The following is a 23,818-nucleotide window of genomic DNA, read 5'->3' as shown; positions in this document are numbered from 1 at the left end:
CTCTTTCCAAACTTCATATGCAGTCCTGAAATATGTCAAAATCCCTCTGCAAGGGCTCTCTATCCTTGATGGAGTCAACTCTCAATTTAGCATTGGCCACAAACTTACTTAGTATACATTTAAGACTTGTGTTCATGAAACAGAAGAACACTGAAGAAAACTGGCCCTCAAAAAGAGCCTCGGGAGCACTACTAGTGACAGGCTACTAGCTTCATGTGACCTCATAATGCTTTGAGCCCAATAATGCTTCAAGCCCAACCTGCAAGCCAATTGTTCACTCACAACATTATGGCTTTGTCTAAATGTGTGCTCAACATTTTCTCTAGAAAGATACTAATAGAGACAGTACAGAAAGCTGTCCTGAAGATCACATCTACTGGATTCCCTAGGTCAATCTGATGGGCAACCTCATCATAAAATAAAATTAAGTCCATTAAACAAGACATAAACCTCATGAATTTGTGTTGGTTAGGACCAATAACAGCAGCATCACTGTCATCTTTAGAGCAATCCCAGACAATAGTGTAGACTGGGAGAAGAACTCATTGAGAGCTGCTCTGCCAAGAAAGACTTTGGAGTCCTGGGTATGAAAAGCTGGAAGTGAACCAGCAGGGTGTGTTTGCAGCCTGGAAGACCAACTGTATCCTCTGGTGCATTAAAAGAGAGGCCAGCAGGGTGAGGGTGGTGACCTTCCCCTTCTGCTCTGTCCTGAGGCCCCATCTGGTGTACTGTGTCCAGGTCTGCAGCCCCCAGTACAGGAAGGATGCAGAGCTGCTGGAGTGGGTCCAGAGGAAGCTGAAATCATGAAGATGATCGGAGGCTGGAGCATCTCTTACAAATACAGGCTGAGAGAAAAGAGAAAGCACAGGAGAGACCTCACTGAGACCCTCTAACACTTAGAGGCCCCTTACAAAGAGGAAAGAGACTGACTTTTTACAAGATCTGATAGAGACAGTACAAGGGAGAATGGTTCTTAACCAAGAGGGGAGGTTCAGGATAGATGTTATGAGGAAATTTTTTGCTGAGAAAATAGTGAGGCACTGACATAGGTTGCACAGAGAAGCTGTGTATGCAGTGGATGCCCCATCCCTGGAAGTATTCGTGTCCAGGTTGAATTGGCCCCAGGCAACGTGATCTAGCAGGTGGCAAATCTGCTCATGACAGAAGGACTGGAAGTATATGATCTTTAAAGTGGCTTTCAATCCAAGCCATTCTGTAACTCTCCAATTGTCTTTCAGGTGTTTTTCAGTAACTCACGGAATAATCTCTGTACTTTTACCAAGCATTGAAGTGAGACTGATGGGTCTGTAATTATAGGGTTTTCCTTTTTACTCTTCCTGAAAACTGGTATTTTCATAACATTTGCCAGCTTCCAATCTACTGGGACCTCTCCAGATTTCCCACACCATTTAAAAGTAGCTAGAAGAGCTGATGGTGACATCAGCCAGCTCTCTGAGATGAATTCCTTCAGGCCCAAAAGACTTATATGTATCTAGCAGAAAATTTTGCACACATTTGGGTTTGCAGGGAGTTTATTGTAAGAGAAGTAACAATCCTAAGCCTCATAGGACCTTGTAGTGCACATCACTGGTGCTGAAAGACAGAGGCAAAGAAGGCATTAAGTGTCTCCATTTTGTCTGTCCCAATTTGTGAGTATCATCAAGTAGAGGGCCAACATTACTTCCAGTACTCCTTTTGCTGCTTACATTCTTTAAAAGGGCATGCATACTTTTTTTTTCTCTTTTAGTAACACTTTTTTTTTCCATTGCCGCCTGCCTTCAAAATTGCATTGTCTTAATAACAGGTGTCTTACCATCTAAGCTTTATAGAGACAGAAATGCTATAAATAAAATGTCTCTTCAATAAGCCTTAACACAAGCCTTTATACTTTGACTTCTCTAAACCTAAAAGGACTTGAAATAATTGCTGTGTTCACCTGAGAAGAAAGAATCTCAGTACACAGAAAATATCTCAGAATCACAGTTGGATTTTATACTTGCTGGAGAAAACAAAATTGTAATTGGAACACACTTCTGAAAACTTCCAGAAGTTCAAAATAGCAGATAATGCTCAAAGATAGACAGAATACTGAGTACAGGTGAAAACTAAACACCATGTAACAAGTGCAATGTGTTGCGGAAACAGAAAAACAAGAAGTTAACCACTTTTACAGAGCTCTTACTTCAGAAATCTGTAATAGAAACCCAGAGGGATGTAATGCAAAACTGAAGACTTCAGGTATAATTACAAAGAGGAAGACACCTCCTGCAGTTCCCTGTGGTTGTTTTTATTCCTATGACTAAATCATATAACCAATTTCTAAAATATTTTAATTGACCTACAACAAAGATTTCTCCGTTTTCAAAGATGCAATCTGACAGCTCCAAATATCAGAAGGACATCATAATTTCCATTTTGATGTAATTTCCTTTTTCTCTAGCTGGGAAAAGCAGGCAGCAAACAATTATTTTGGGGAGTTAAGAACAGAGCTAAAAGCCAGCTGAGTACTGAGCATTGGCAAGTGTTGGCCAAAATCTTCATTAATATGTCAACAGTGTTTGCGTTTTCTGAAGTTAAGATCTGGCCCACGGATTTCACATACAACCTTCTTCTCACCCAACTATTTACAAAATTAAAAAAAAATAAAAAATACTATGCAACCAGTTGCAAATCACTGACAAATTCTGGCCTGATAAGTGGAATGATTTGCTCTGCTAAACAATCGTGCCGCAGTTCTAAGGGCTAAAGAAAGGGATCTACATGGTATCGATAAGTTACCAGAAGAATTCAACAGGTTCAGTGAAGACCCAAAATACATGAAAAGTGTTCAAATATTGGAATTAAAAATAATAATTAACTGCACCACTTCCTATTTTATCTGTTTATCTTACTCTCCCAGTTTTGGATGGGATACAGGGAACTTTCTTCTTAGTCACTGTTATGGTGCTGTATGCTGAATTTGGGACGATGGTAATGTCAATAACTTCAACAGGATCAGCTCCAAACTGGAGGCAGCTGGGGGACTCCTTACAGCAAGGCAGAACCATGGCAAAAACTGCAAAGAAAGAAGAAGCAGGAGAGACAGGAGCCCCAGCCCTACCTGAGCAGGAAGGGAGAAGCCCTGATGAGAGGCATTTCTGACACAGCATGGGCAAGGTGAGAAGCGAAAGTGTAACCGTCCTTACACACAAAGACAGCCCCCAGGGAGTTACAATGACCGTGAGCATGGTGACCAGGGCATGGAAAATCCGTAAGGGCATGGTATGGCATGGCAGTTTGTACAGATAGAATATGTAAGAAAGGGAAGATGCAGAACACTTCCTGCTCATCTAGGAACAGAACTCCATTGCTGCAGCTCACTCAGGCAGGGCTCTGTACCTTGCATGCAGATTCACAACCAGGGAAGCACTCCTGATCTCTGCTGTAAGAAGGTGGGCACTCACTTGAGGGTTAAAACCAGTGCCCCTACAAGAAAATCCTCAGAGATACCTGATATATTCATTCAGACAGAATTGGTGAGAAAGAAGATTTTGGTTAAGGCAGTTGATTGCACCGAATGCTCTGAACCTTCTTCAGGTGATCAGTACATGCCCAAGGTGTGCACAGGTGGATGATCTTTTTGTGACAAATGGCATTAAGTAGTTAAAAGGCTGCATAGCATTAGAGATGCTGGAGACAGAGAGAAAGAGAGAGATAGCTTTTTTAATGATCATCCTCCACTACTGGAAAACACTGAGAAGGAGGCACTTTAGTCCCTGGTGATGCACAAAAGCATAGTTCCACTTCAGCCCCCACCCTCAAGCTTCACTACCAAAAGCAGATACTAAGCTTTTGCAAATACAGACAGCCATGACCAAGGCCTGCAAGGAGAAGTCATATCAACAGCTTACAGAGGACTTCATAAAAGGAAACACCGAGTGCTTGCAGTGGGTGACTCTCCCTTGAAAGGCAGTAAGGGTCCCTTCTGTTGGCCTGACAGGGAGTCAACTGGTTTGCTGCCTCTCAGAAGCCAACATACGGGACACTGAAAAGAGGGTGCAATAGTTTGTCAAGAGCATAGACGATTATTTGCTATTGCTTTTTCATGTGGGCATGAATGATGCTGCAAGCTGGAACATGGACAGAATTAAAGAAAACTATATAGCCAAGGGAGTGCAAGGGAAAAACACTGGTGCCCAGGTTACCTTCTCTATTTTGCCAGATGGAGGAAAGAGGGCAGCCAGAAATAGACGTATAATGCCTAATACAAATTCCTGGCTACACGGCTGGTGCTGACACAACACTTTAAGTTTTCATGACGATAGGAATTTCTGTGAGGATTACAACATGTTATGGACAGATGGGATCTGTCTGCGTAGAAAAGGCAGGGCTATCTTCAGCAGCAGGCTAGCAAACTTACCTTTATACTAAATGACTTGGGGTATGGTGTCCAAAATGGAAATGCTCACGCCATTGCAACTAACTGGTGAATAAGCAAGGCCAACCAGAACAGTGACAAATGTTCTTTAGCTACCTTCCATTATATAATCCAGCCACCTTAGTGGTATGTATAGTTACAGTATTACAGTACTGTGTCCAGGCCTGGGGTCCCCAGTACAGGAAGGAAGTGGAGCTGTTGGAGCAGTCCAAAGGAGGGCTACAAAGCTGAACAGAGGGCTGGAGCACCTCTCCATTGAGAAAGGGTTGAGGGAACTGGGCTTGTTTAGCTTAGAGAAGAGAACGCTTAAGAGAGTGGCCTTCCAATACTTGAAGGAAGTATATCAACAGGAGGGGAACAGCTGTTTATGAGGGTGGATAGAGATAGGACAAAGGGGAAAGGTTATAAACTGAGACGGGGAGGTTTAGATTAGACACCAGGAGGAAGTTTTGCACTCAGAAATTTTGCACCCTGGAACAGGTTGCCCACAGACGTTGTGGATGCCCCATCCCTGGAGGCTCTCAAGGCCAGGCTGGATGTGGCTCTGCACAGCCTGGTCTAGTGGTTGGTGACCACTAGAGGCACATAGGAGGGAGGCTAAAACCAGATAATCATTGTGGTCCTTTTCAACCAAGGACATTCTATGATTCTATGATCTTCTTACATCCCTCTAAGGAAATATAAATCCTCTGCTCCCTTTTTCCCTTTGAAGGGACTCTATACCAATACACATAGCATTTCAAATAACAGGAAGAATTAGAGATCTGTGTACAGTCAGAGGACCGTGATCTTACTGAGATCATGGAGACACAATGAGACAGCTTGCATGACTGTAATACAGTCATGGAGGATGAGTATGTATTTTTTTGTAAAGACAGGCAAGCAAGGTGAGGCTGTGGAGCTGCACTTTATATTGGAAGAAACTGGAATGTACTGACCTCTACCAAAGGATGAATGATGAATGAGAGGAGAGCCTACAAAATATGAGAGAAATATGAGGAAAGTTAATATTGGTGACACACTTGTGGGTATAAACTACAGCCCCCCTCACTAGGAGGAGGAAGTTGATGAATGGATCCTCACAATCACAGGTGCTGGCTTTCATGGGGGACTTCAACCACTCTGACTACTTGCTGGAAAAGCAACTGCTAGCCATACACTGTCCAGCAGGTTCCTGAAGTATGTGGAAGATGACTTTTTGATGCACGTGATGGAGGAGCTAACGAAGTGAAGTGTGCTGCTGGACCTTGTTCATACAAACAAGGAAAGACTGGCTGGGAACAGGAAGGTTGAGGTAGCCTTGACTGCAGTGCTCATGCAATAGTGGAGTTCAGAACATGTAACAAACAAAGCAATAAGTAGGATTGCAACCCTCGACTTCAGGAAAGCCAACTTTGGCCTCTTCAAGGACCAACCTGCAGGTATCCAATGGGTTAGAGCATAAGAAGTATCCAAGAGATCTGGTTGGCATTCAAGCACAACTTTTTTCAAGCTCAAGACTTTTGTACTCCCAAGCATAAAAAATCAAGCAAAGGTGGCAGGAGACACAGATTAATGAGCAAGGAGCTCATGGAAAAATTCAAAGAGAAGAAGAAAGTCTACAGAATGTGGAGAAGAAGTCTAGCCACCTAAGAGGATTACAAGAAAGCTGTCAGGGCAGGCAGGTATGCAATAAGGAAGACTACGTCTCACTTGGAACTAAATATGGCAAGAGAGGTCAAGAAAGAGTTCTTTAAGTGTGTCAACAGCAAAGAGAAATTGTAGGCCTGTTGCTAAATGAGGTGGCTGTCCTGGTAACAAAGGATAATGAGAAGGCAGAGATACTGAATGCCTTCTTTGATTCAGTCTTTGCTGCTAAGACTGCCCCTCAGGAATTTCAGATCCTGAAACTAAGAGAGAGAAAAGGAGGAAAGAAAGACTTCCCTTTGGTGGAGGAGGATTTGGTCAGAGGTCATCTAGGCAAACTCAATGCACATAAATCTATGGGCCATGATGGGACACCTCATCTCTGTCTCTGAGAAGGTGATGAAACAGCTTTGTGGAAAGTGAAGAAGGTTATTAGGAACAGTCAGTATGGATTCAGTAAAAGGAAATCATGCTTGGCCAACCTGGTAGCCTTATGTGATGCTATGATCAGCTGGGTACATGAGAATAGAGCAGTGGATGTTGTGTTCCTTGGCTTCAGCAAGGCTTCTGACACTGTCTCCCACAGCAACCTTGTAGCTAAGCTTAGAAAGTGTTAAATAAATGAGTTGACAGTGAGGTGTACTGAGAGCAGGCTGACTGAAGAATTCAGCATCGTGATCAGTGGCACAGAGACTAACGGAGGCCCATAACTAGTGGTGTTTAGCAGGGGTTTGTACCTGGTCTGATCTTGTTCAACATTTTTATAAATGACCTGGATGAAGGTACAGAGTACAACTTCAGCAAGTTTGCTGATGATACAACAATGGAAGAAGTGGTTGATACACCAGAAGGCTGCCATTCAACAAGACCAAGACAGGCTGGAGAGTTGGGAAGAGAGGAACTTTATGAGGTTCAACACCGAGAAGTGTGAAGACTTACAACCAGGGAGAAACAACTGCATATATCAATACATGTTAGAGGCTGACCTGCTGAAAATGAGCTCTGCAGAAAAGAACCTAAGTGTCTTGGTTGATCATGAGCCAGATGTGTGCCCTTGTGGCCAAGAAGGCCAATAGGATCCTGAGGTGCCTTTAAGAGAATGTGGCCAGCACACTGGTGGGAAGTTATCCTCCCCACTCTTCTCTACCCTGGTTAGGCCACATACAGAGTACTGCTCAGTGCTCAGCACTCCTCAGTTCTAGAAAGACAGGGAACCTTTAGAGAGAGAGGAGTGGAGGGCTACAAAAATTATCAAGCACCTGGAGGATCTCCCTTCTGAGGAAAGGCTGAGACCTGAGACTGCTCAGCCTGCAGAATGAGGGGGAACCCTATCAATGCTTATAAATACCTAATGGGTGGGAGTCAAGTGGATGGGGTCAGGCTCTTTTCAGTGTTGCCTAGTGACAGAATAAGGAGTATCGGGCACAAACTGGAACATACAAAGTTCTATACGTATATGCGTAAAAACATCTTTACTTTCAGGGTGGCAGCACTGGGACAAAATGTCCATAGAAGATGTGGAGTCTCCTCCTCTGGAGATATTCAAAACCCACCTGGATTCCTTCCTGTCTAACCTACTATGGGGAATCTGTTTTAGCAGGGGGTTAGATTAGATGATCTCCAGAATTCTCTTCTAATCCCTATGATTCTGTGATTACATATCAGTGTTTCAGTTGTTGCTCAGCAGTGCTTACACAGAGCCAGGAACTTTTCTGCTTCTTATGCTGTAAATGAGGAGCTAGGGGTGCACAAACAGATGGGAGAGGAATGAACCTGGACAGCTGGCCCACATTGACCAAAGCGATATTCCAATATTATATGATGTAATGAACTATAAAACTGGAGAGATCTGTCCAGGGGAGGGACCACTGCTGGGAAACTACCTGGACATTTGTCAGTGGGTGATAAGCAACTGCATCAGGCACTACTTGTTCTGTACATTCTTGTATCATTACTTTCTTCCTCTTTTATCCTATTTAACTGTCTTTTCCTCAGCCCATTGGTTTCTTCTGGTTTGACCTGTTTCTCTCCATGCTGGAGTGGGAGAGGAAAGAGTAAACAGCTGCCTGATGGGTTAAACCTCAGCAGTTACCTGATATATTGTACTATCATAAAAATGCAAAGAAAAACACTAATGCTGTTAGTAGTATGATGTCAGCAACAATACTATTTTTGACAGACTGTGACAGAGGCGTACTCAGAAAAACATTTCAAAATCCAGAATTACTTTAATATGATTCAGATTAATTAATTTAAAATATAGTTTCTAGGAGAAGTTCAAAGGTTTTGTATTGATTTCTGTAATAACAAATCTTCAGGACTAAAGAATAAAATACGCTTCACTGTTTGATAAGATTTGCTCATGCAAACAGTGACAAATGAGCTCTCATTTGCTCTCTTTACACAACGACAAGCAGAACAGAATTTGAAACAAATAAGTGTGTGCAAATACTAAAAGAAATACACATTTTAGCATCTAACTATTTCACAAAATGCCAATGACACATTTCAGGGGGAGCAATTTTAATTCTGCAAAGATTCATCTTAAAGGCACACTGTCAAGTAATTAAGCTTACAAATGCTCAGTACATGGGAATGGGTTAGGAAAAAAAAAATAAAACAAAAATGTGCAGTCTCAAAGAATTTATTACTTACTTCTTGTCAGTAGTTTGCTTTAATGCACCACCTCTCAAATTGCAGAGACAACATTCCTAAAAATAAAAATAGTGTAGAAACAAGTGAGCTTTATGGACTGGTTACAAAGCAGTCTTATTCAGCTAATCTTAAGTACATGTAAATTGCTAATATATTTCAGTACTGGGTTACAACCTGCCACTTAGAAGCACTGAATTTCCTTACAGGGGGAAAAAAAAAATAATATAATAACAAAAAGAGTGACAATTCAAAGGAGCTGAAGAAAAATAACTTTTAAATACCACTCTTGAATAAAGTAACAGAATCCCTTTGAAGGCAATACCAAATGAAAAAGCACTGAGCTAGTACTGCAACAGAAAGGCTGGAATTGCCATGAAACCTACAACGGTAAAACACAACAAAATGATACATAATTAACTTAATAAAAGTTAGGAAGAAAGCACCATCTCATAAGCCACTGATTCAACTCAAATAACAAAAGACATTCTGTGTTTGATGCTTTCTTTTGAGACTTACCCTGACAACAAAGTATCTCCTTGCAACTAATGAATTTTCTTCACAATTTATGCAGATAACATTTTGCCTTACCTACCAATACCACAGAGAACAGGTAATATATTTTTTTCATACAGTGCCATTTAAATGTAATTAATATTACTGCAAAGGTGCAGAGAAGTGAGTTTCACTGCTTTAAACACAAGAGACCTTGGATCGAACCCCACTTCCAGTTTACTGGAACTCTTAAATCCAGATATCTAAGGGCTTAGAACAACAATTCTTTCTGGAATTCAAAGGAGCAGAAACAGGCAGTTTCTGCATAAAGAAAGGAAAAATGGCCATAAAGGGGCAGCTCCTGCAGAACTGAGTGAGTTTTTCAGAATTTACTGCCTGTAATTTTACAGAGACTCGATCAGCAAACAAGTCAATAGGATTATACTAACATTCCACAGGACTTTTCCATTTGGCTGTTACAGTGTAAGTAAAAGTGATCCTTCCAAAGCCAGCATTTTTACTCAATCAGCTGTACCTTTGTGGGGTTCTTGCACTTCATCTAATGAAATCTCCTCCTAACAAAACCAGACAGAAGCTAAATGGGGCACAACTACAGCTAATCCTATAGCACTTGCACCCTCTTCCACATGGTTTCTCTTTAGATCCTTTCTTACAAACCAGCGAAGGAAACATCTCTCAGCTCTTTGATGAAGAACATAAGGAAATGGATAATCTTTTCTGCTAATAACATGCATCTTTACATGCAGAGCATGCCAACCATTGTATTGAGCTACTGACCAATAGAATGCTTTGGTTTTTATACATGACAATGGGAGATGCAAGATCAGAACATCAAAACTAGGTTGGCAAGCTCACGACCATGTGAGAGAAATCAAATGAATGAACCAAGCACCATAGAAAATAATACTCAAAACGGAACATTCATTCAAGAATGGGCAAATTCCTGCAGTTCTGCAGGAGTAGGAAGCTTACAGTGCAGGGGAGGAATAACATCTGCAGACTGATTTTTTTTTCCTATGCGAGGCCTGTAGGAACTGAAACCACTTATACAAGTCTTCCGTGCGTGGACAGAGATTGTAGGCAATAACCAAATGAGTCATTCTGTGGAAGATGCCAACTGTAGGAACTTGAAAATGTCATCAGTGTTTATTGCACACCTGTGCAGATGGGCCCAGAAGTAAAGCCTATTAGATTTTATACCATCCTTGCTTTGCAAAGTATTGTCCTGCATCTGTGCAACATGGCCATTACTTCTTGTCCAGTTTTGACATACTGCAAACAATGAACACACAGGGGAAGCAGTTATTAGAAGTACTAATATTTCTAGCAGATACATGCCTGCTATGGACAGCCGTGAGATCAGACATACATTAGCACTTGTGACCCCTGTCCTCATATGGAAAGAATGAGTGTTCACTGTGTGTGCAATTCAGGAAAAGCAACAGACTTTGCTGTAGAGCCTTGCTGTAGAACACATCTTATTCACTATTATTTTGCAAATCTTTTAAGCAAGTAATTTCATGTCATATGCATTTGCATAAAATAATAATTTCTTTTGCACATTATTTTACACTTATCTAAATTAAATCTTAGAATTTTTTAATTGCTCACCTGCTTAAAAATCTCCATAACTTTCTAGAATTACAAAAGAAAACACTCTTTTCCATTAGCTGCATAAACTAAGCCATTCTCATATAATTCACAATCTTTATTACACTAATGTTTGCATTGTCTTTTAGATTTTTAGTGGAAACAATGCATTTTTTTTTCATAACAATCACATTCATAGGTTCTGGACTGCACAGTTTTCCTTGTTTACAATTAAACAGTGAATTTTGCAACCACCATTCCTAATCTAGTCTATGTTCCATTTATCTGTTTCAGCCACTGCTAGAAACCACAGCAAAACAGTGTGAATTAACCACACTCTCTTTGGTACATACATCCAAAAGACGAACCATCTTCATTGGAATGATATGCCGGTATTCAAGCATAGCTGCATACTAATTATTATTGCATGGATGAACACAGCAACAACAACAAAGAAGTCTGTTCACAGCTATTTATACTTTAAAGTGAATGCATCTGGTTGTCTTTGTGTGCTTTTTGCACTCAGCCAAAATTCAAAGTCATAATGACTGCAATGCTCTTAGGAAAGGCTTTCACACACTCCCTATTTGCTTACTTCATCATCAGTAGCATTCTATGTGAATAAGAAGCAGTTTGACACAGCAAGAAAACAAAATCTAGTCAAGCCATGGGTGAGGGAAAGTAAAAGTCAAATAATGGTTATTGCTATGGACAGCTATGAACATTGCTCCATTTGATCCTCTTTCTTGTTAAACTGCTGTCTTTTTTCTTCTGCGACCCTGTAAATTACAGTGGCATCTCCAAGGAATAACATTTACTCAGTTCAAGAAAATACACATGTGTGGTTGGATAAAAACAGTATAAATAAATCACATACTATTCCTAATTAATTTTGTCTGACATCTTTCCATATTCTTAAAAAAAATGTGGTGATGTAGTTTCCATAATCAGTCTAACAATCTTTTCCAGTCCTTTCAACATTCTTGCCAGCAGCTAACCTGAAGCTTCTCTGCTTAAGCTTTTTTTCTTTTTGCTTTATAGACATGAGAAACAGATTGTTTCTTTAATTTTTTCCAGTTTCCCTCGGCAGCTTCTTACAAAGTTAAAGTAATTTCTTACTCACTATCTTAATCTGAGGTCACATTTTCTCCTCTAAAATGCAAAGTGAGCAAATCATCTCAGATGTCAGGCAGAGCAGGATTAGCTGATTTTGTGTTAATTCATTATAGCAGATCCTACTTGCATCCCACATCTCTTTGAACAGCAACAGCTGCATGCACCACGGCCCTCAGAAACACTCCTACAGCAGTGACTGCTACAAGTGCTCCACATTCCTGTGTTTGTACTCTAGCTTCAGCATCTTGAACTCTTCCCTATTCAAGAATATCTCAATAATTGAACAAAACCTTGTTCATTTCTACCTATTCTTATCTTACGGGCCTCAAAATAATAAATAAGTAAAATAAAAAAATCCACATATTCTTTTTGTTCAGTTAGCACCACCTGCAACAAGTGGTAACTAAGAGAAAATTAATCAGGCTGTGGATGTTCAGGCCAGGAAAGAAAAGACGGCTTAGAGTCTAAAAAATGCCAGTACCATTGTGAGTGGCTTGGAAAAAGACTTGACTAAGTAGACCTGTACAACAACCAGGTGGTTGCTATCAAAGGACAACAGAAGGCAGCTAATTCCAGACAGACCAAAAAAAAAGTGCTCTTCTCAAAATGTTATTTAAGTTAAGTTTGCTGCATGTGGACGCCAGAAGTTTACACCATTTGAACAGGAAGTTCATAAAAAAATTCATCAATGGCCACCTTCTACTGAGCAAATACACAGACACTGCCCTTGCCTACAGCAGTTTCTTATTTGCATATTGTTATGGGTTAGGTGAGGGTTAGGGAATGTTTGCCTAAGGTTTACATTCTTCGCAAGGTATTCGCTTCTGGCCTTGCTGAAGACACTGGGATAGGTTACCCAGTGAGGCTGTCAATGCCCCCTCCCTGGAAGCATTTAAGGCCAGGCTAGATGGGGCTTTGAATAGCAGGTGTCCCTGCCTATAGCAGGGTGTTGGGACTCAATGATCTTAAAGGTCCCTTCCAACCCAAGCCATTCTACAATTCTATGATAAGTATACATTTTGTGTGGTAGACTGAGGTAGTGAAGATATTTATGTTTTCAGCACTGCTTCAATAGGAAGGACACTATTTATCCAACTCACAAAATACTTTTTTTTCATCTCAACTATGTTCCTATGCCTCTTTTGACCATGATTAGTGTCTAACAGTCCTACATATTTCTAGTAAGAAATCAGAACAACTGTTTTCATTTTTAAGAGTGTGCTGCTGCAAAACTGTTAAAGAAATGCTGACTTAATCATGTTTACAAGCTGGTTGGTAAAAAATTGTAACTAGGTAAAACAGCTATCCAATCTTGAACTCTGCCACAGCCAAGTGACACAGATACAATTTCTATGGTTAAGACTGAGAAACAAATCTTGTGCTCCTCAGGATGTTCTGGTTGGCTTTTTCAAGAGCAACCTTTAAACAATCAACGCCCTAAGCATTTCACCTTCTCCAACTGCCCTGCAACGCCCAGCATCACATCTCTGAATAGCACTAATTCAGATGGCATTGCTGCCTCTTCACTTATCAGATGTCCCTACCTCATTTATTTTGGTACCTACATTTCTGTAATTAAAAAGAGTCAGTGATTCTCTTAACACATTTGCAAATGCTATTTTCAGAAACTGTCCACTTCTGAATATTTCAGTCTTTCCACACCACCCTAAATGGTGTCATTTCTCATCACAGCACTCACATCTGAAGTAAAGAAGATTGAGGGTATGACATGGAGAATTATGTGGCTGTATAGGAAACACCCTCTGCAACCTTTTTGACTCAGTTTTATAAAATGTTTATAGCATAAAGAGTAACTGTTTCCAAGCATTCAAGAAAGATTGCAGATATCCTCACCTTTGAAGAGAAGTCAAAAGAACAGAGATTAGCTGTGTTTTAAATAAATAAAGAAAGAAATATGAAGAATCAAGGGTATAAGAGACAGAAGAAATTAATTTCCCTCAGAAGAATGAGACTGCAGAAACAATCACCACACTGAGGTTTAGCATGTAGCAAACACACAAACAAAAATGGAACGATAGCCTTTGTAGTGATAAAAATATATACAAGATTATTCTCATCACTCTAAGACAGTATTTGGAAACACTGCTATATACTAGATTTAAATCTAACAATCAGTAGATGAAAAATTATTTATTCAAGAGATCAGCACCACTGTGCAGAGCTGGATATTCTGCTACTGGCTATTTCTATCTTTCACCCTGCCCATGCAATAACTTTGTATTCATCTTCCTGGAGACCATGTGTGCTCTCTGAGGAAGGATTTATGTTGGAAATGGTTGTCAGATAATCTCTGGTTCAATTTCTGCTCCAAGCAAGGCCAGATTGCAACTGACAAAAATCATGCTTTAGCCTCCAGAGAACAAACAATTGCTTGGTGAGATGAAAATACCCAAATGAATCCAAGCTCGAATACAAGCTGGGCAACAAGTGGACAGAGAGAAAAAGGTCTATGGAGAAGAACTTGGGAGTTCTGGTGGATGAAAAGCTGGACATGAGCCACCAGTATGCACTTCAAGCCCAGAAGGCCAACAGTACCCTGGACTGCATCAGAAGAGAGGTGACCAGTAGGGCAATGGAGGGGACTGCCCCAGTCTGCTCTGCTCTCATGAGACCATATCAACATGTCCGGGCTCCTCAGCACAAGCAAGACACGAAGCTGCTGGAGCAGGTCCAGATGAGAGCCACAAACACCATCAGACTTCTCCCATGAAGTCAGATTGAGGCAACTTGTCTTGTTCAGGTTAGAGAAGAGAAAGAGATCTCATTATGGCCTTCTAGGACCTAATGGGAACTTGTAAAAATGATACAGATAAACTTTTAAGTGGTCTGGTAATCACAGGACATAGGGGAATGTTTCCAAATTAAAAGAGGGGAAATACAGATCAGAAGTTAGGAAAATATTCTGTACTAGAAGTTTGGTGAGATGCTGGAACAGGTTGCCCTGAGAAGCTGTGGATGACCTATTCTAGGAAGCATTCAGCTTCAGGCTGGACAGGGTTTTGAACAACCTGACCTGGTGTAAAGTGTCATTGTCCATCTTAAAGGGTTTGGAGCTAGATCTATACAGTTCCTTTCAACCTAAATCTAAACCATTTTATGAATGTACAAAATGCAGAGGTGCTCAAGGCAACCAGACCTTTTCACACGAATATCAGCGGCAAAGGTTAGCTTGGTGGCCAGCAAAGAAGGGAATTTCAAGAAGCAATTCCTTACTGTATGAGTTATGAAGCACTGGAATAAGTTTGCCCACAGGGGTAATGACTTCCTCCTTAAGCAGACTGATGTACTGTGGGTTATTCTATGTTAGCACTGGGTTGAACCTGATAATCTGCACAGCCACCAACCCTATCCATCCTGTGATTCTGTGATCTGAAGGTCTAAATGGATTTTGGGTCTGAGATTACAAAGATATTGCCCAGATTTGATACTCTTCATATTCTATGACAGCATTACAGAAACTCGGTGTTTACAAACCTTCTGAAATACACAGTGTCAAAGACTTTTATTGTAAGCAGTGCACGTCCTGGTAGCAGACTAATGCCAAAACCAGAAATATGATAGTTTCCATCTCTGATTAGCATAATTAGCTAAATAAGTTAGCAACAGCACTTGTGATTCTCCAAGTAAGTCATCTTTTTGGAGAGAAGGTTAGGAAAGAGAAAGGTAGACAGACAGACAGATAGATAGATAGATCAATAGATAAAATCTAGCTTCACTTTTCTAAAAAGGAAAATGCAGATAATCTGTCTTTTTTTGCTAAAAGCAGTTTTTTACACTCAGTCCAGAACTTTATCAACAGCATCAAAATGCTTTAAAGCTGGCTAACAAAATCAGTCTGAAAATTAAAAGACTTTATGCCAACTTACATGTAGCGAGTTATCTTGGCAGTTATCAGGCTGTGAAAACAGGAGTTTATAATAGAAATGCTGACATTGTACCAGTGAGAAGGGCATGACTATAAAAAGACTATTCAAAATCATTACTTTTAGTGGGGTGAAACAGGGTAGTTTCTGGGCTTGAATGAAGAAAGCTCTTATGTGCTACTTTCCAAATGCCTCGCAGAAAAAAAAAAAAAAGAAAAAAAAGAAAAAAAAATTCTGTCAACCAATGTACTCTAACCACAAAACACATACAAATCAAAAGACTGAAAATAGGCATTAGAAATATATAGCATTAGAAAGCTTGATCTGCAGAAAAAAATTAAAAAAACAGGACACTGTTTAACACTTGCCATTCAGCATTGGATCTTTGAAATACATACAGTTCTTGAATCCAGTGCCAACTGACTGGTTTAGATGCTGCATTATTTCTGTAGTGCTATGAGAGTTTAAAGTAATCCATGAAAAGTTACACCTCTTACTCAGTACTGCTGTTAACAATGAGGTTACTATGAAGTAAGACAGTGGAGCACAGTTCCTCACTTGCTCGTATCTTTCTCTTTGTTTGTCCGAAATCCTTTTGTCCTCTAAATGATAAAAGTACTTATGTTTATGTACTATAGCTACTAGATGACTACATCCTTGCACATTGTACACTACGATGCATTCTCCATAATGCCAGTCATTATTCATCCTGACTTCACTAGTTTTCCTTAGCTGAAGCATTTAAGATTAATGAGGCGTTTGTTCTCAATCAAGACACTCTGTATGAATACAGTTACACTTTCAGGAGCCATGCAGATGACTTATTTAAAATTATTTGATTTTTTTTTTTTTTGTTGGTTTTTTTTTTTTTGAAGACTGATTTATGGCTATTTTTGCCCATTAGCATAGATGAATTTTCTATCAGCCTTCCACTTGTCAATAATCATTATCAAACAGGACCTACTGTGAATTAGACTATAAAGATACATTATCATGGTTCCAAGAGCATCCCAGAAGATGAAAAAGTTAAGTATTGTAAAGCATGCTATTTCAGCAACTTAGAGAAGCTACAAATACAAGAGAACAGTATGCTTCTGAATCTCAAACACAGCTTTCCTTGGGGAATTCCATTTTATATTATCATCACAGCAAAGTCTGGCTATGAAAAATGAGTCTACTAATGCATTTTGCTGTTTCCAAATTTTAATAATATTCCTCATTGGGATTCACACAAAGTGCAATCTCATTCAGTTACTAATACAGCTAGGACTCTTATGCTTTCATCCCTTCACAAAATCGTAAGAGATATACAAAAACCTGGTAGAGTTCAAATTTTCTATGAATTTAATATAACTGACTGAAGTTTAAGAAACTATTATCCACAAAGCTAACAACAGTACTTTATAGTTTAAGCAAAGGAATGAAAAGCAACCTTCCCTGATATGAAATGAATTATAAAGTCTAAATCAAGATCTGTAAAACTGTTTTCTTTCACAGTATCCATCTTATTCTCCAAAATAAAACGTCGCCTTCTCTCTGTTTTTCAACCAGTTTTCCCTACAAGATTTAAAGCTTTGCCCAGAAGGGAATTCTTCAAACAAGTCTTCCTCAGCTCAGCCTCCCTCTTCTAGGAATAACTGTGCTAAGAAAGTAAACCAAATTTCAGACATTGTGGAAGATGCATGTTTCAGGCAACAAAACACTTCTGATAATAAAATCTTCTGACTTTGCACCCTTGTCTACAGCAAGAATTGAATTTTTGTGGGTCTGTAATTCCTACTGTCAGACAGATCTTAGTTTCACATCTACCACAACTGCAGTGCTGTTAATGAATGTTTGCCCTGAATGCGAGTTAAAATCAACACTTCTTTTTTTTTTCTTTTTTTTTTTTTTTCATATAAAAACGTGAAGTCTGAGCTGTCTTAGCTAGAATGAAAAATATACTCATTCTATATTCACCCCAGTTTAAAAGATCATGCAGATAAGTAATTTACTTCAATTATGTCTCCCTCTCCAGAGAGGTTTGTGGTACTATGTAGCACAACAGCAGATAAAGAAAAAAAATATACAGATAAAAACCTGATTCATAAAACAAACAAACAAACAAAAATAATATAGTTAAAAGGTGGCATAAAACTTACAGCTGCAGGTTGGCATGACCAACATAAACACATCTTTTTAAAAGGAAAGTAATGCACTGATCATCAGTTATCTTTTCTAATAAAACATCTTTCAAGAATAGTTAAAATAAAGCCACACGTACCTTAAATATAAAGCTAAGATTATATGACAGCTTTTAGGATAACCTGAGGTTATTAACCAAAAGAAACAGAAGCTTAGTGTTAAAATGTCAAATAGGGCCCAAATAAGAATCAGTAGTTCTTAATAACACTGACGTCAGCAAGGAACTGCTTGCAAACAAAAATACATTAATACTCTCATGTTGTTTTTCAAACTGATGATTTTTCCTCCTTGAGAGTCACAGTTACGTAGCTTTGCAATTAATGCTACTGCTCAAACAGGCAAAAGAGAACCACAGAAAAAAGTAACCTCAGTGTCTATTTTGTTATTCTGACTTAAGGCACAATCAGTGCTTCTTCAGCCGCTGCTGGCAAATGCCTTCCTATCATACTTTCAAGATTCTACAAAATCTCTACATTCCTGTATTTCACTATATTTAGAAAGAAAATTTCACAAGGTGTCACAGTTTTAACACAAGCTTCTACTGATTAAGTTTAAAGCTGTTATAACTTTATCTTGTCCCTAAACTGAAGGAAAAGCAAATGATTATGTTTGTCTTTGATTTATTCCGATTATTTTGCATATGACACTACTACTTACTTCCTTTCTATTTTCTTTCAGCTATACTGAACAAGCTTAATTCTTTTCAGCCCTCCCTAATGGAATTACTGATGTCTGTGAAGAATGATTGAAAGACATTTTTTTTACCATTTTTTGTTGTTGTTTTTTTAAAGTTTTTAATTACATGTCATTATTTTTCAGCCCACTCAGTCTAATGAGATTTTACTTATTTATTTATTTATTTTTGAAGCATGTGTGTTCACTGCCACATACTTTGTCAGCTGGGCTCTCATCAGACATCAAGAGAATAAAAAGATCATTTCATATACATTTCAAGCTTCACTCCTGGTGTAAGCTTAACCATTCTGGTCTGATGCTTCAGATTTATAGAACTGATAACTCTGTGACCAGAGTGTTCACAACTCTGAAAGGCAGGAAGAACTACTTCCTGTCCCGGCACTCCCACCTTATCAGTGCTACTGATAGCTTCTGTTGAAGTACAGAATATCCCGAGTTGGAAGAGGCTCACAAGGATCACTGAGTCAAACCCATAGCTCTACAAAGGATCACCCCAAATTCAAATCATATTACTGAGAGTGTTGCTCAAATGCTTATTTAACTATGGATGGCCTGATGCCACATCCACTTCCCCAGGAAGCTTTTTCCATTTCCAGCCACCAACAGGAATTGCACCAATCTGCTGAATTCTGCCATAAAATTTATCTTATACTATTTGTTCAATACACTGATATTATGAGTACTCTACAAAACGGTGAGATCAAATCTAAAACAGTAATCCTAACCCAAAACAGTAAAACTCAGCCTACAAAATGTCCAGAGCCCATGGTACCTGCAGAAAATTCATTAAGAATGCTTCTGTACTGATCTCTTCATCTCAGTGAAATATTGAAGGGAATGAAGTAAAAACATTTTGAATAACACCTGGCAAACAACAGACAGTTGTGGAAATATCCCTGACATACTGCATAAGTTCAACACCTTGGCAATTTCACATGAAATATATTTCCCCATCTCCCATATAATGATCTTAAATTACTTAAAATAGACCACTCCGGATTTCCACATATGCGTCATAAGGACATCAAGAGCAATCAGCAAATGGTGTACAGAAGTTTATCACCCTCTGAGCAACTTAGGACTGATGAAAATGCTGGCTGAGATGGCCTGAGATACTGAGTATCAAAAACAGATCCATACTGCTCTACATCTGGCAGCTGCTCATCTAGATCATCATTCTTGTGTGGCTTGAATAACAGAATTTAAAGCATTACCAAAACTCCGTGAAAGTTAGGATGAATTAAGTCTTTTGTTTGTTTCTTTTGCACAGGAGCTACCATGGCAAATATATATATATATATGTGTGTGTGTGTGTGTGTGTGTGTACATAAGGCATTTCTTCTATAAATGCATATCATTTGTCGTTGCCTAGGTGTTTGGAAATAACTGACAGTTTCATCATTTGTTTAGTATTTCCCTTTGAATCATGGAATCATAGAATCACAAGGTTGGAAAGGACCTATAAGATCATCTAGTCCAGCTGTCCTCCCTTCACCACACCTACAGCAAACCACTAAACCATATCTCCTAGCTCCTCATCCAGACGCCTCTTTAACACTGACAGGGATGGCAACTCCACCACCTCCCTGGGCAGCCATTCCACTGCCTGACCACATTCTGAGAGAAAAAGTTCCTTCTTACGTCCAGTCTAAACCTCTTCTGATACAACTTGTGGCCATTTCCTCGGGTCCTGTATGTTGCTTGAGAGAAGAGGCCAAGCCCCTCAGTATGAGCTAGGTCAGAATTCCTCAGGTCACCCACATCCTGCCTTTGTAAAAACGGTACTAAATTTTCCAGGCACATCACAGAAGCTTTGTAAATTCTCAGAGACTACCACAAATACTTCTGAGATTGCTTCAGCATCCCAAGAGTTATCAAAGATGTTTTTAATAGTAAAAACTGAATTGGATAGCATTCACATCTCAGTAAATAAGAGCACCGTTTGTATCCCTGATTGTTGTTTTTTTCCTATTTAACTTGGCTTGCAGATTTCATATCTACTGTCTATCATTTCTATATCTTTTAGCTGACAATGAACAGTTCACACTGATACGCAGTAACAAGGATATGTAATAACAAAAAATACGAGATAGCCAATTACGTAGGACAACTTTTATGTAAATTTATTATGAGTGAGGGATGCTAAATCTATAGCCCTAGGGGGGAAAAAAAAAAAAAAATTAGAAAAAACGCCAACAAGACTACACACAAAAATAAGGTGTATAGATAATCAAACATGACTAATTTAAAGTTTCTAAATTTGCCATGACTTATTTATTTCTTCTGATACTTCAGACATTTGATCTTAGGACAGGAACAGATTTTCTTTCCGTATAAATCTAATCAATCTTCAGCATTTCAGTATGACTCCCCTGAATGACAATTTATGACGAATTTTATTCCGCAGACATTTCTAAACAAAGAGATTTTGCAGAGCATCAGTACATGTCACTCAGGTCACCAAATGAGAGCTATATAAAAACCAAGTTGTTGGCATTAATCGCTCAGATTTGTAGGTGCATCAATACACATAAAAGCTTGTGTTAATTAAGTTCAATGGCAATTCAGTTAAAAGTTTACATTAAATAAATTGTCCTAGTGGGCAGATATGCTACCTTGTTTTTGCAAAGCAAAAGTGAGACTACTTTCTACTCCTATAGCCCTCTTTTTTCCATTTTCGGAAGGGTGATTCTTTGCAAAAAGCAGAGAACCACTTTGCAAACAAATTCAATTTGGCTATTTTCTGTATGTTTTTAAAATTCCTGTTATTAATACACTTCCTTGACTTATCTCCTCAAATAACAGGACAAAAACGTTTTCCATACCAATCAAATCTTCCTCATTTTCAGAAAGTTGTATGCATTGTAATAGAATAAAACAAAACATCTTCAGTAAAACATCCGCAATTCTTTGCATGTGAGATGTTAATGAGTCCAGGTATAATTCTGAAAATACTTCATTTTCAACAAAGGAACACTGTCATTCACCAACATTTTTGTCCAGAAATTGGCCAAAGAAAAATCCTAATTAGATTACACTTGAATCTGCCCAAATTTTCCTCTACTGATCATATTCCACTATTTCCCCTCAGTGAGTATCAGCCAGTAAGCTAGGAAGACATGCACAGAAAGAGTAAAAGCAGAATACAGAATATATTCTCCTCCTCTATTCTGTTCTCATGAGATCTGGAGTATGGCATTCAGCTCTGAGACCCTCAATACATGAAAGGCATGGCTTTCGCAGAGTAAGACCTGGACCAGGGGGGAGCCATGAAAATGATCAGATGGCTGAAGAACCTCTCTTGTGAAGACAGGCTGACAGAACTGGGATTGTTCAGCTTGGAGGTCCCAGGGAGACCTCACCACAGCCTTTTAGAACCTAAAGGGGGACTTTAGAGAGACTAGGAGGGACACTTTAGTAGGAAGTATGCTGATAGGATCAGGGTAATAGCTTTAAACTAAAAAGAGTAGACTTAGATATATGGAAGAAATTCTTCACTGTGATGGTGGGGAGACAGTGGAACAAGTTGCAGAGAGAAGCTGTAGATATTGCATCACTGGAAATGTTCATCCCTAGGTTGGATGGGATTATGGGCATTCTAGTCTAGTAAAAGGAGTCCTGCTCCATGGCAAGGTCATTAGGCTAGATTATCTTTAAAGGTCACTTGCAACCTAAGCCATTCTGTGATTCTATAAAATTAAAACTCAAGTTAGTCATTGCATCGCTATTTTTGTTCTTGCAGTGCACATACTGCTGTGTACATCACAGAATTGTAGGGGTTAGGAGGGGGAGATCATTTAGTCCAGCTCATTCTACTAAAGCAGGTTCCCTACAGTAGGTTAAATAGAAACGCATCCAGTGGGGTTCTGACTACCTCTGGAGGAGACTGGATAGTCCATCTGGAAGCCCGTTCCAGTTCTCTGTAACCCTCGAGGTAAATTAATTCTTCCTCATGTATGGAACCTCCTATGTTCCAGTTTGTGCCCATTACCCCTTGTTCTGTCACTGAATATTCTCTTCACTTCCAAGTCCCAGAAGTCTACATCAAGTATTAACACATTTTAGATTGCATTTTGTTTTACAGTTTTTCAGTGACTTTTGATAAATATCCATACTATGACAAACACACAAAGAATAAGATGGTCTCCAAATTTCTCTGCAAATATGTTACTATTTCTACAGCAACAAGCATCAGATTTCAAGCTAATGCTCTAACTTTTTTATTTTCTAATTAAAACATCTAACTCAATCCTACTGATGTCATACAGGGAATCTCATGAATACAAATGTTCTTAGAACTCACTTACTTATCATAGCTCTATCTTCCCTGAAAGGAAATTAACACAAGTTTCTGATGAGCAGTGGGGCTTTCTACCCCTGTTTAACTGACAATCATATTCCAAGTTAATAGTAAACTTTTATTTGCTAGTGTAGACATTTTCTTTTCCCCTTGACCTTCCCCTGACTCTAGAACTATAGTCACAAAAGTAGTTCCAAAGATCCTAAAACACACGATTGTCTGATAAGGAAGCTATAACAAGATTTTCTGGTTACCTATGCAAGATGAAAATTGGATTCTACCTAGTAAGAGTGCCTTGCCTTCTAAAATGAGAACACATTACAGAGACAGAAATTGATTCAATAAATATTTTAATAGCTATGCACTGAGAGAACACAGGACTAAACATTATTAATGGACCATATTCTTGTAATGAGCAATTCTAAGCCACTTTTTTCATTTTGTTTTCCCCAGCTTAGGTAGTACCTGCAGTAAAAGTACCAGTTCTGCTTTTGTTTCCTCAACTCTCAGCATTCACAAAATAAAATTAAAATGTTGATAGTGCAGAAAAAGCTTTTACATTTATTGTTACTTCAACTTCGCTGGCACTACCACTGAATTTCTTACAGGTGTATTTCACAATTGCAAGAAATGCTATTTGACAAAGCGATACCTTATTTTCCTCTCGTTTGAATCCTCATTTTTTCTTTAACATACATAAAAGTTTTATAATGTCATTAAAGGATTTAAAGCTCTTGAAATACATGTTTTTAACTCAATAACTGAATGAAGAAAAGCTGTGCTGGTATCAAAACTGATTATCGCATTTCCTCAAGCCGTTTTAAGGAAAACAAATAT

General features: G+C 39.0%; 1 protein-coding gene across 3 annotated transcripts in view; it reads right to left on the bottom strand.

Annotated features, from left to right (window-relative positions):
* Positions 1-23,818, bottom strand: part of KDM4C (lysine demethylase 4C) — a 295,106-nt gene that overhangs the window by 74,500 nt on the left and 196,788 nt on the right. For all 3 annotated transcript variants that reach the window (XM_072358921.1, XM_072358920.1, XM_072358922.1), the window contains exon 16: positions 8,699-8,754. In XM_072358921.1, coding sequence (XP_072215022.1) covers positions 8,699-8,754 — 56 coding nt within the window. The remainder of the gene's footprint in view (positions 1-8,698; positions 8,755-23,818) is intronic.

This window comes from Excalfactoria chinensis, chromosome Z (genome assembly GCF_039878825.1).
Source record: "Excalfactoria chinensis isolate bCotChi1 chromosome Z, bCotChi1.hap2, whole genome shotgun sequence".
NCBI lineage: Eukaryota > Metazoa > Chordata > Aves > Galliformes > Phasianidae > Excalfactoria > Excalfactoria chinensis.
The sequence above is the reverse complement of the archived record's forward strand: the minus strand, read 5'-3'. Positions and strand labels throughout refer to the sequence as shown.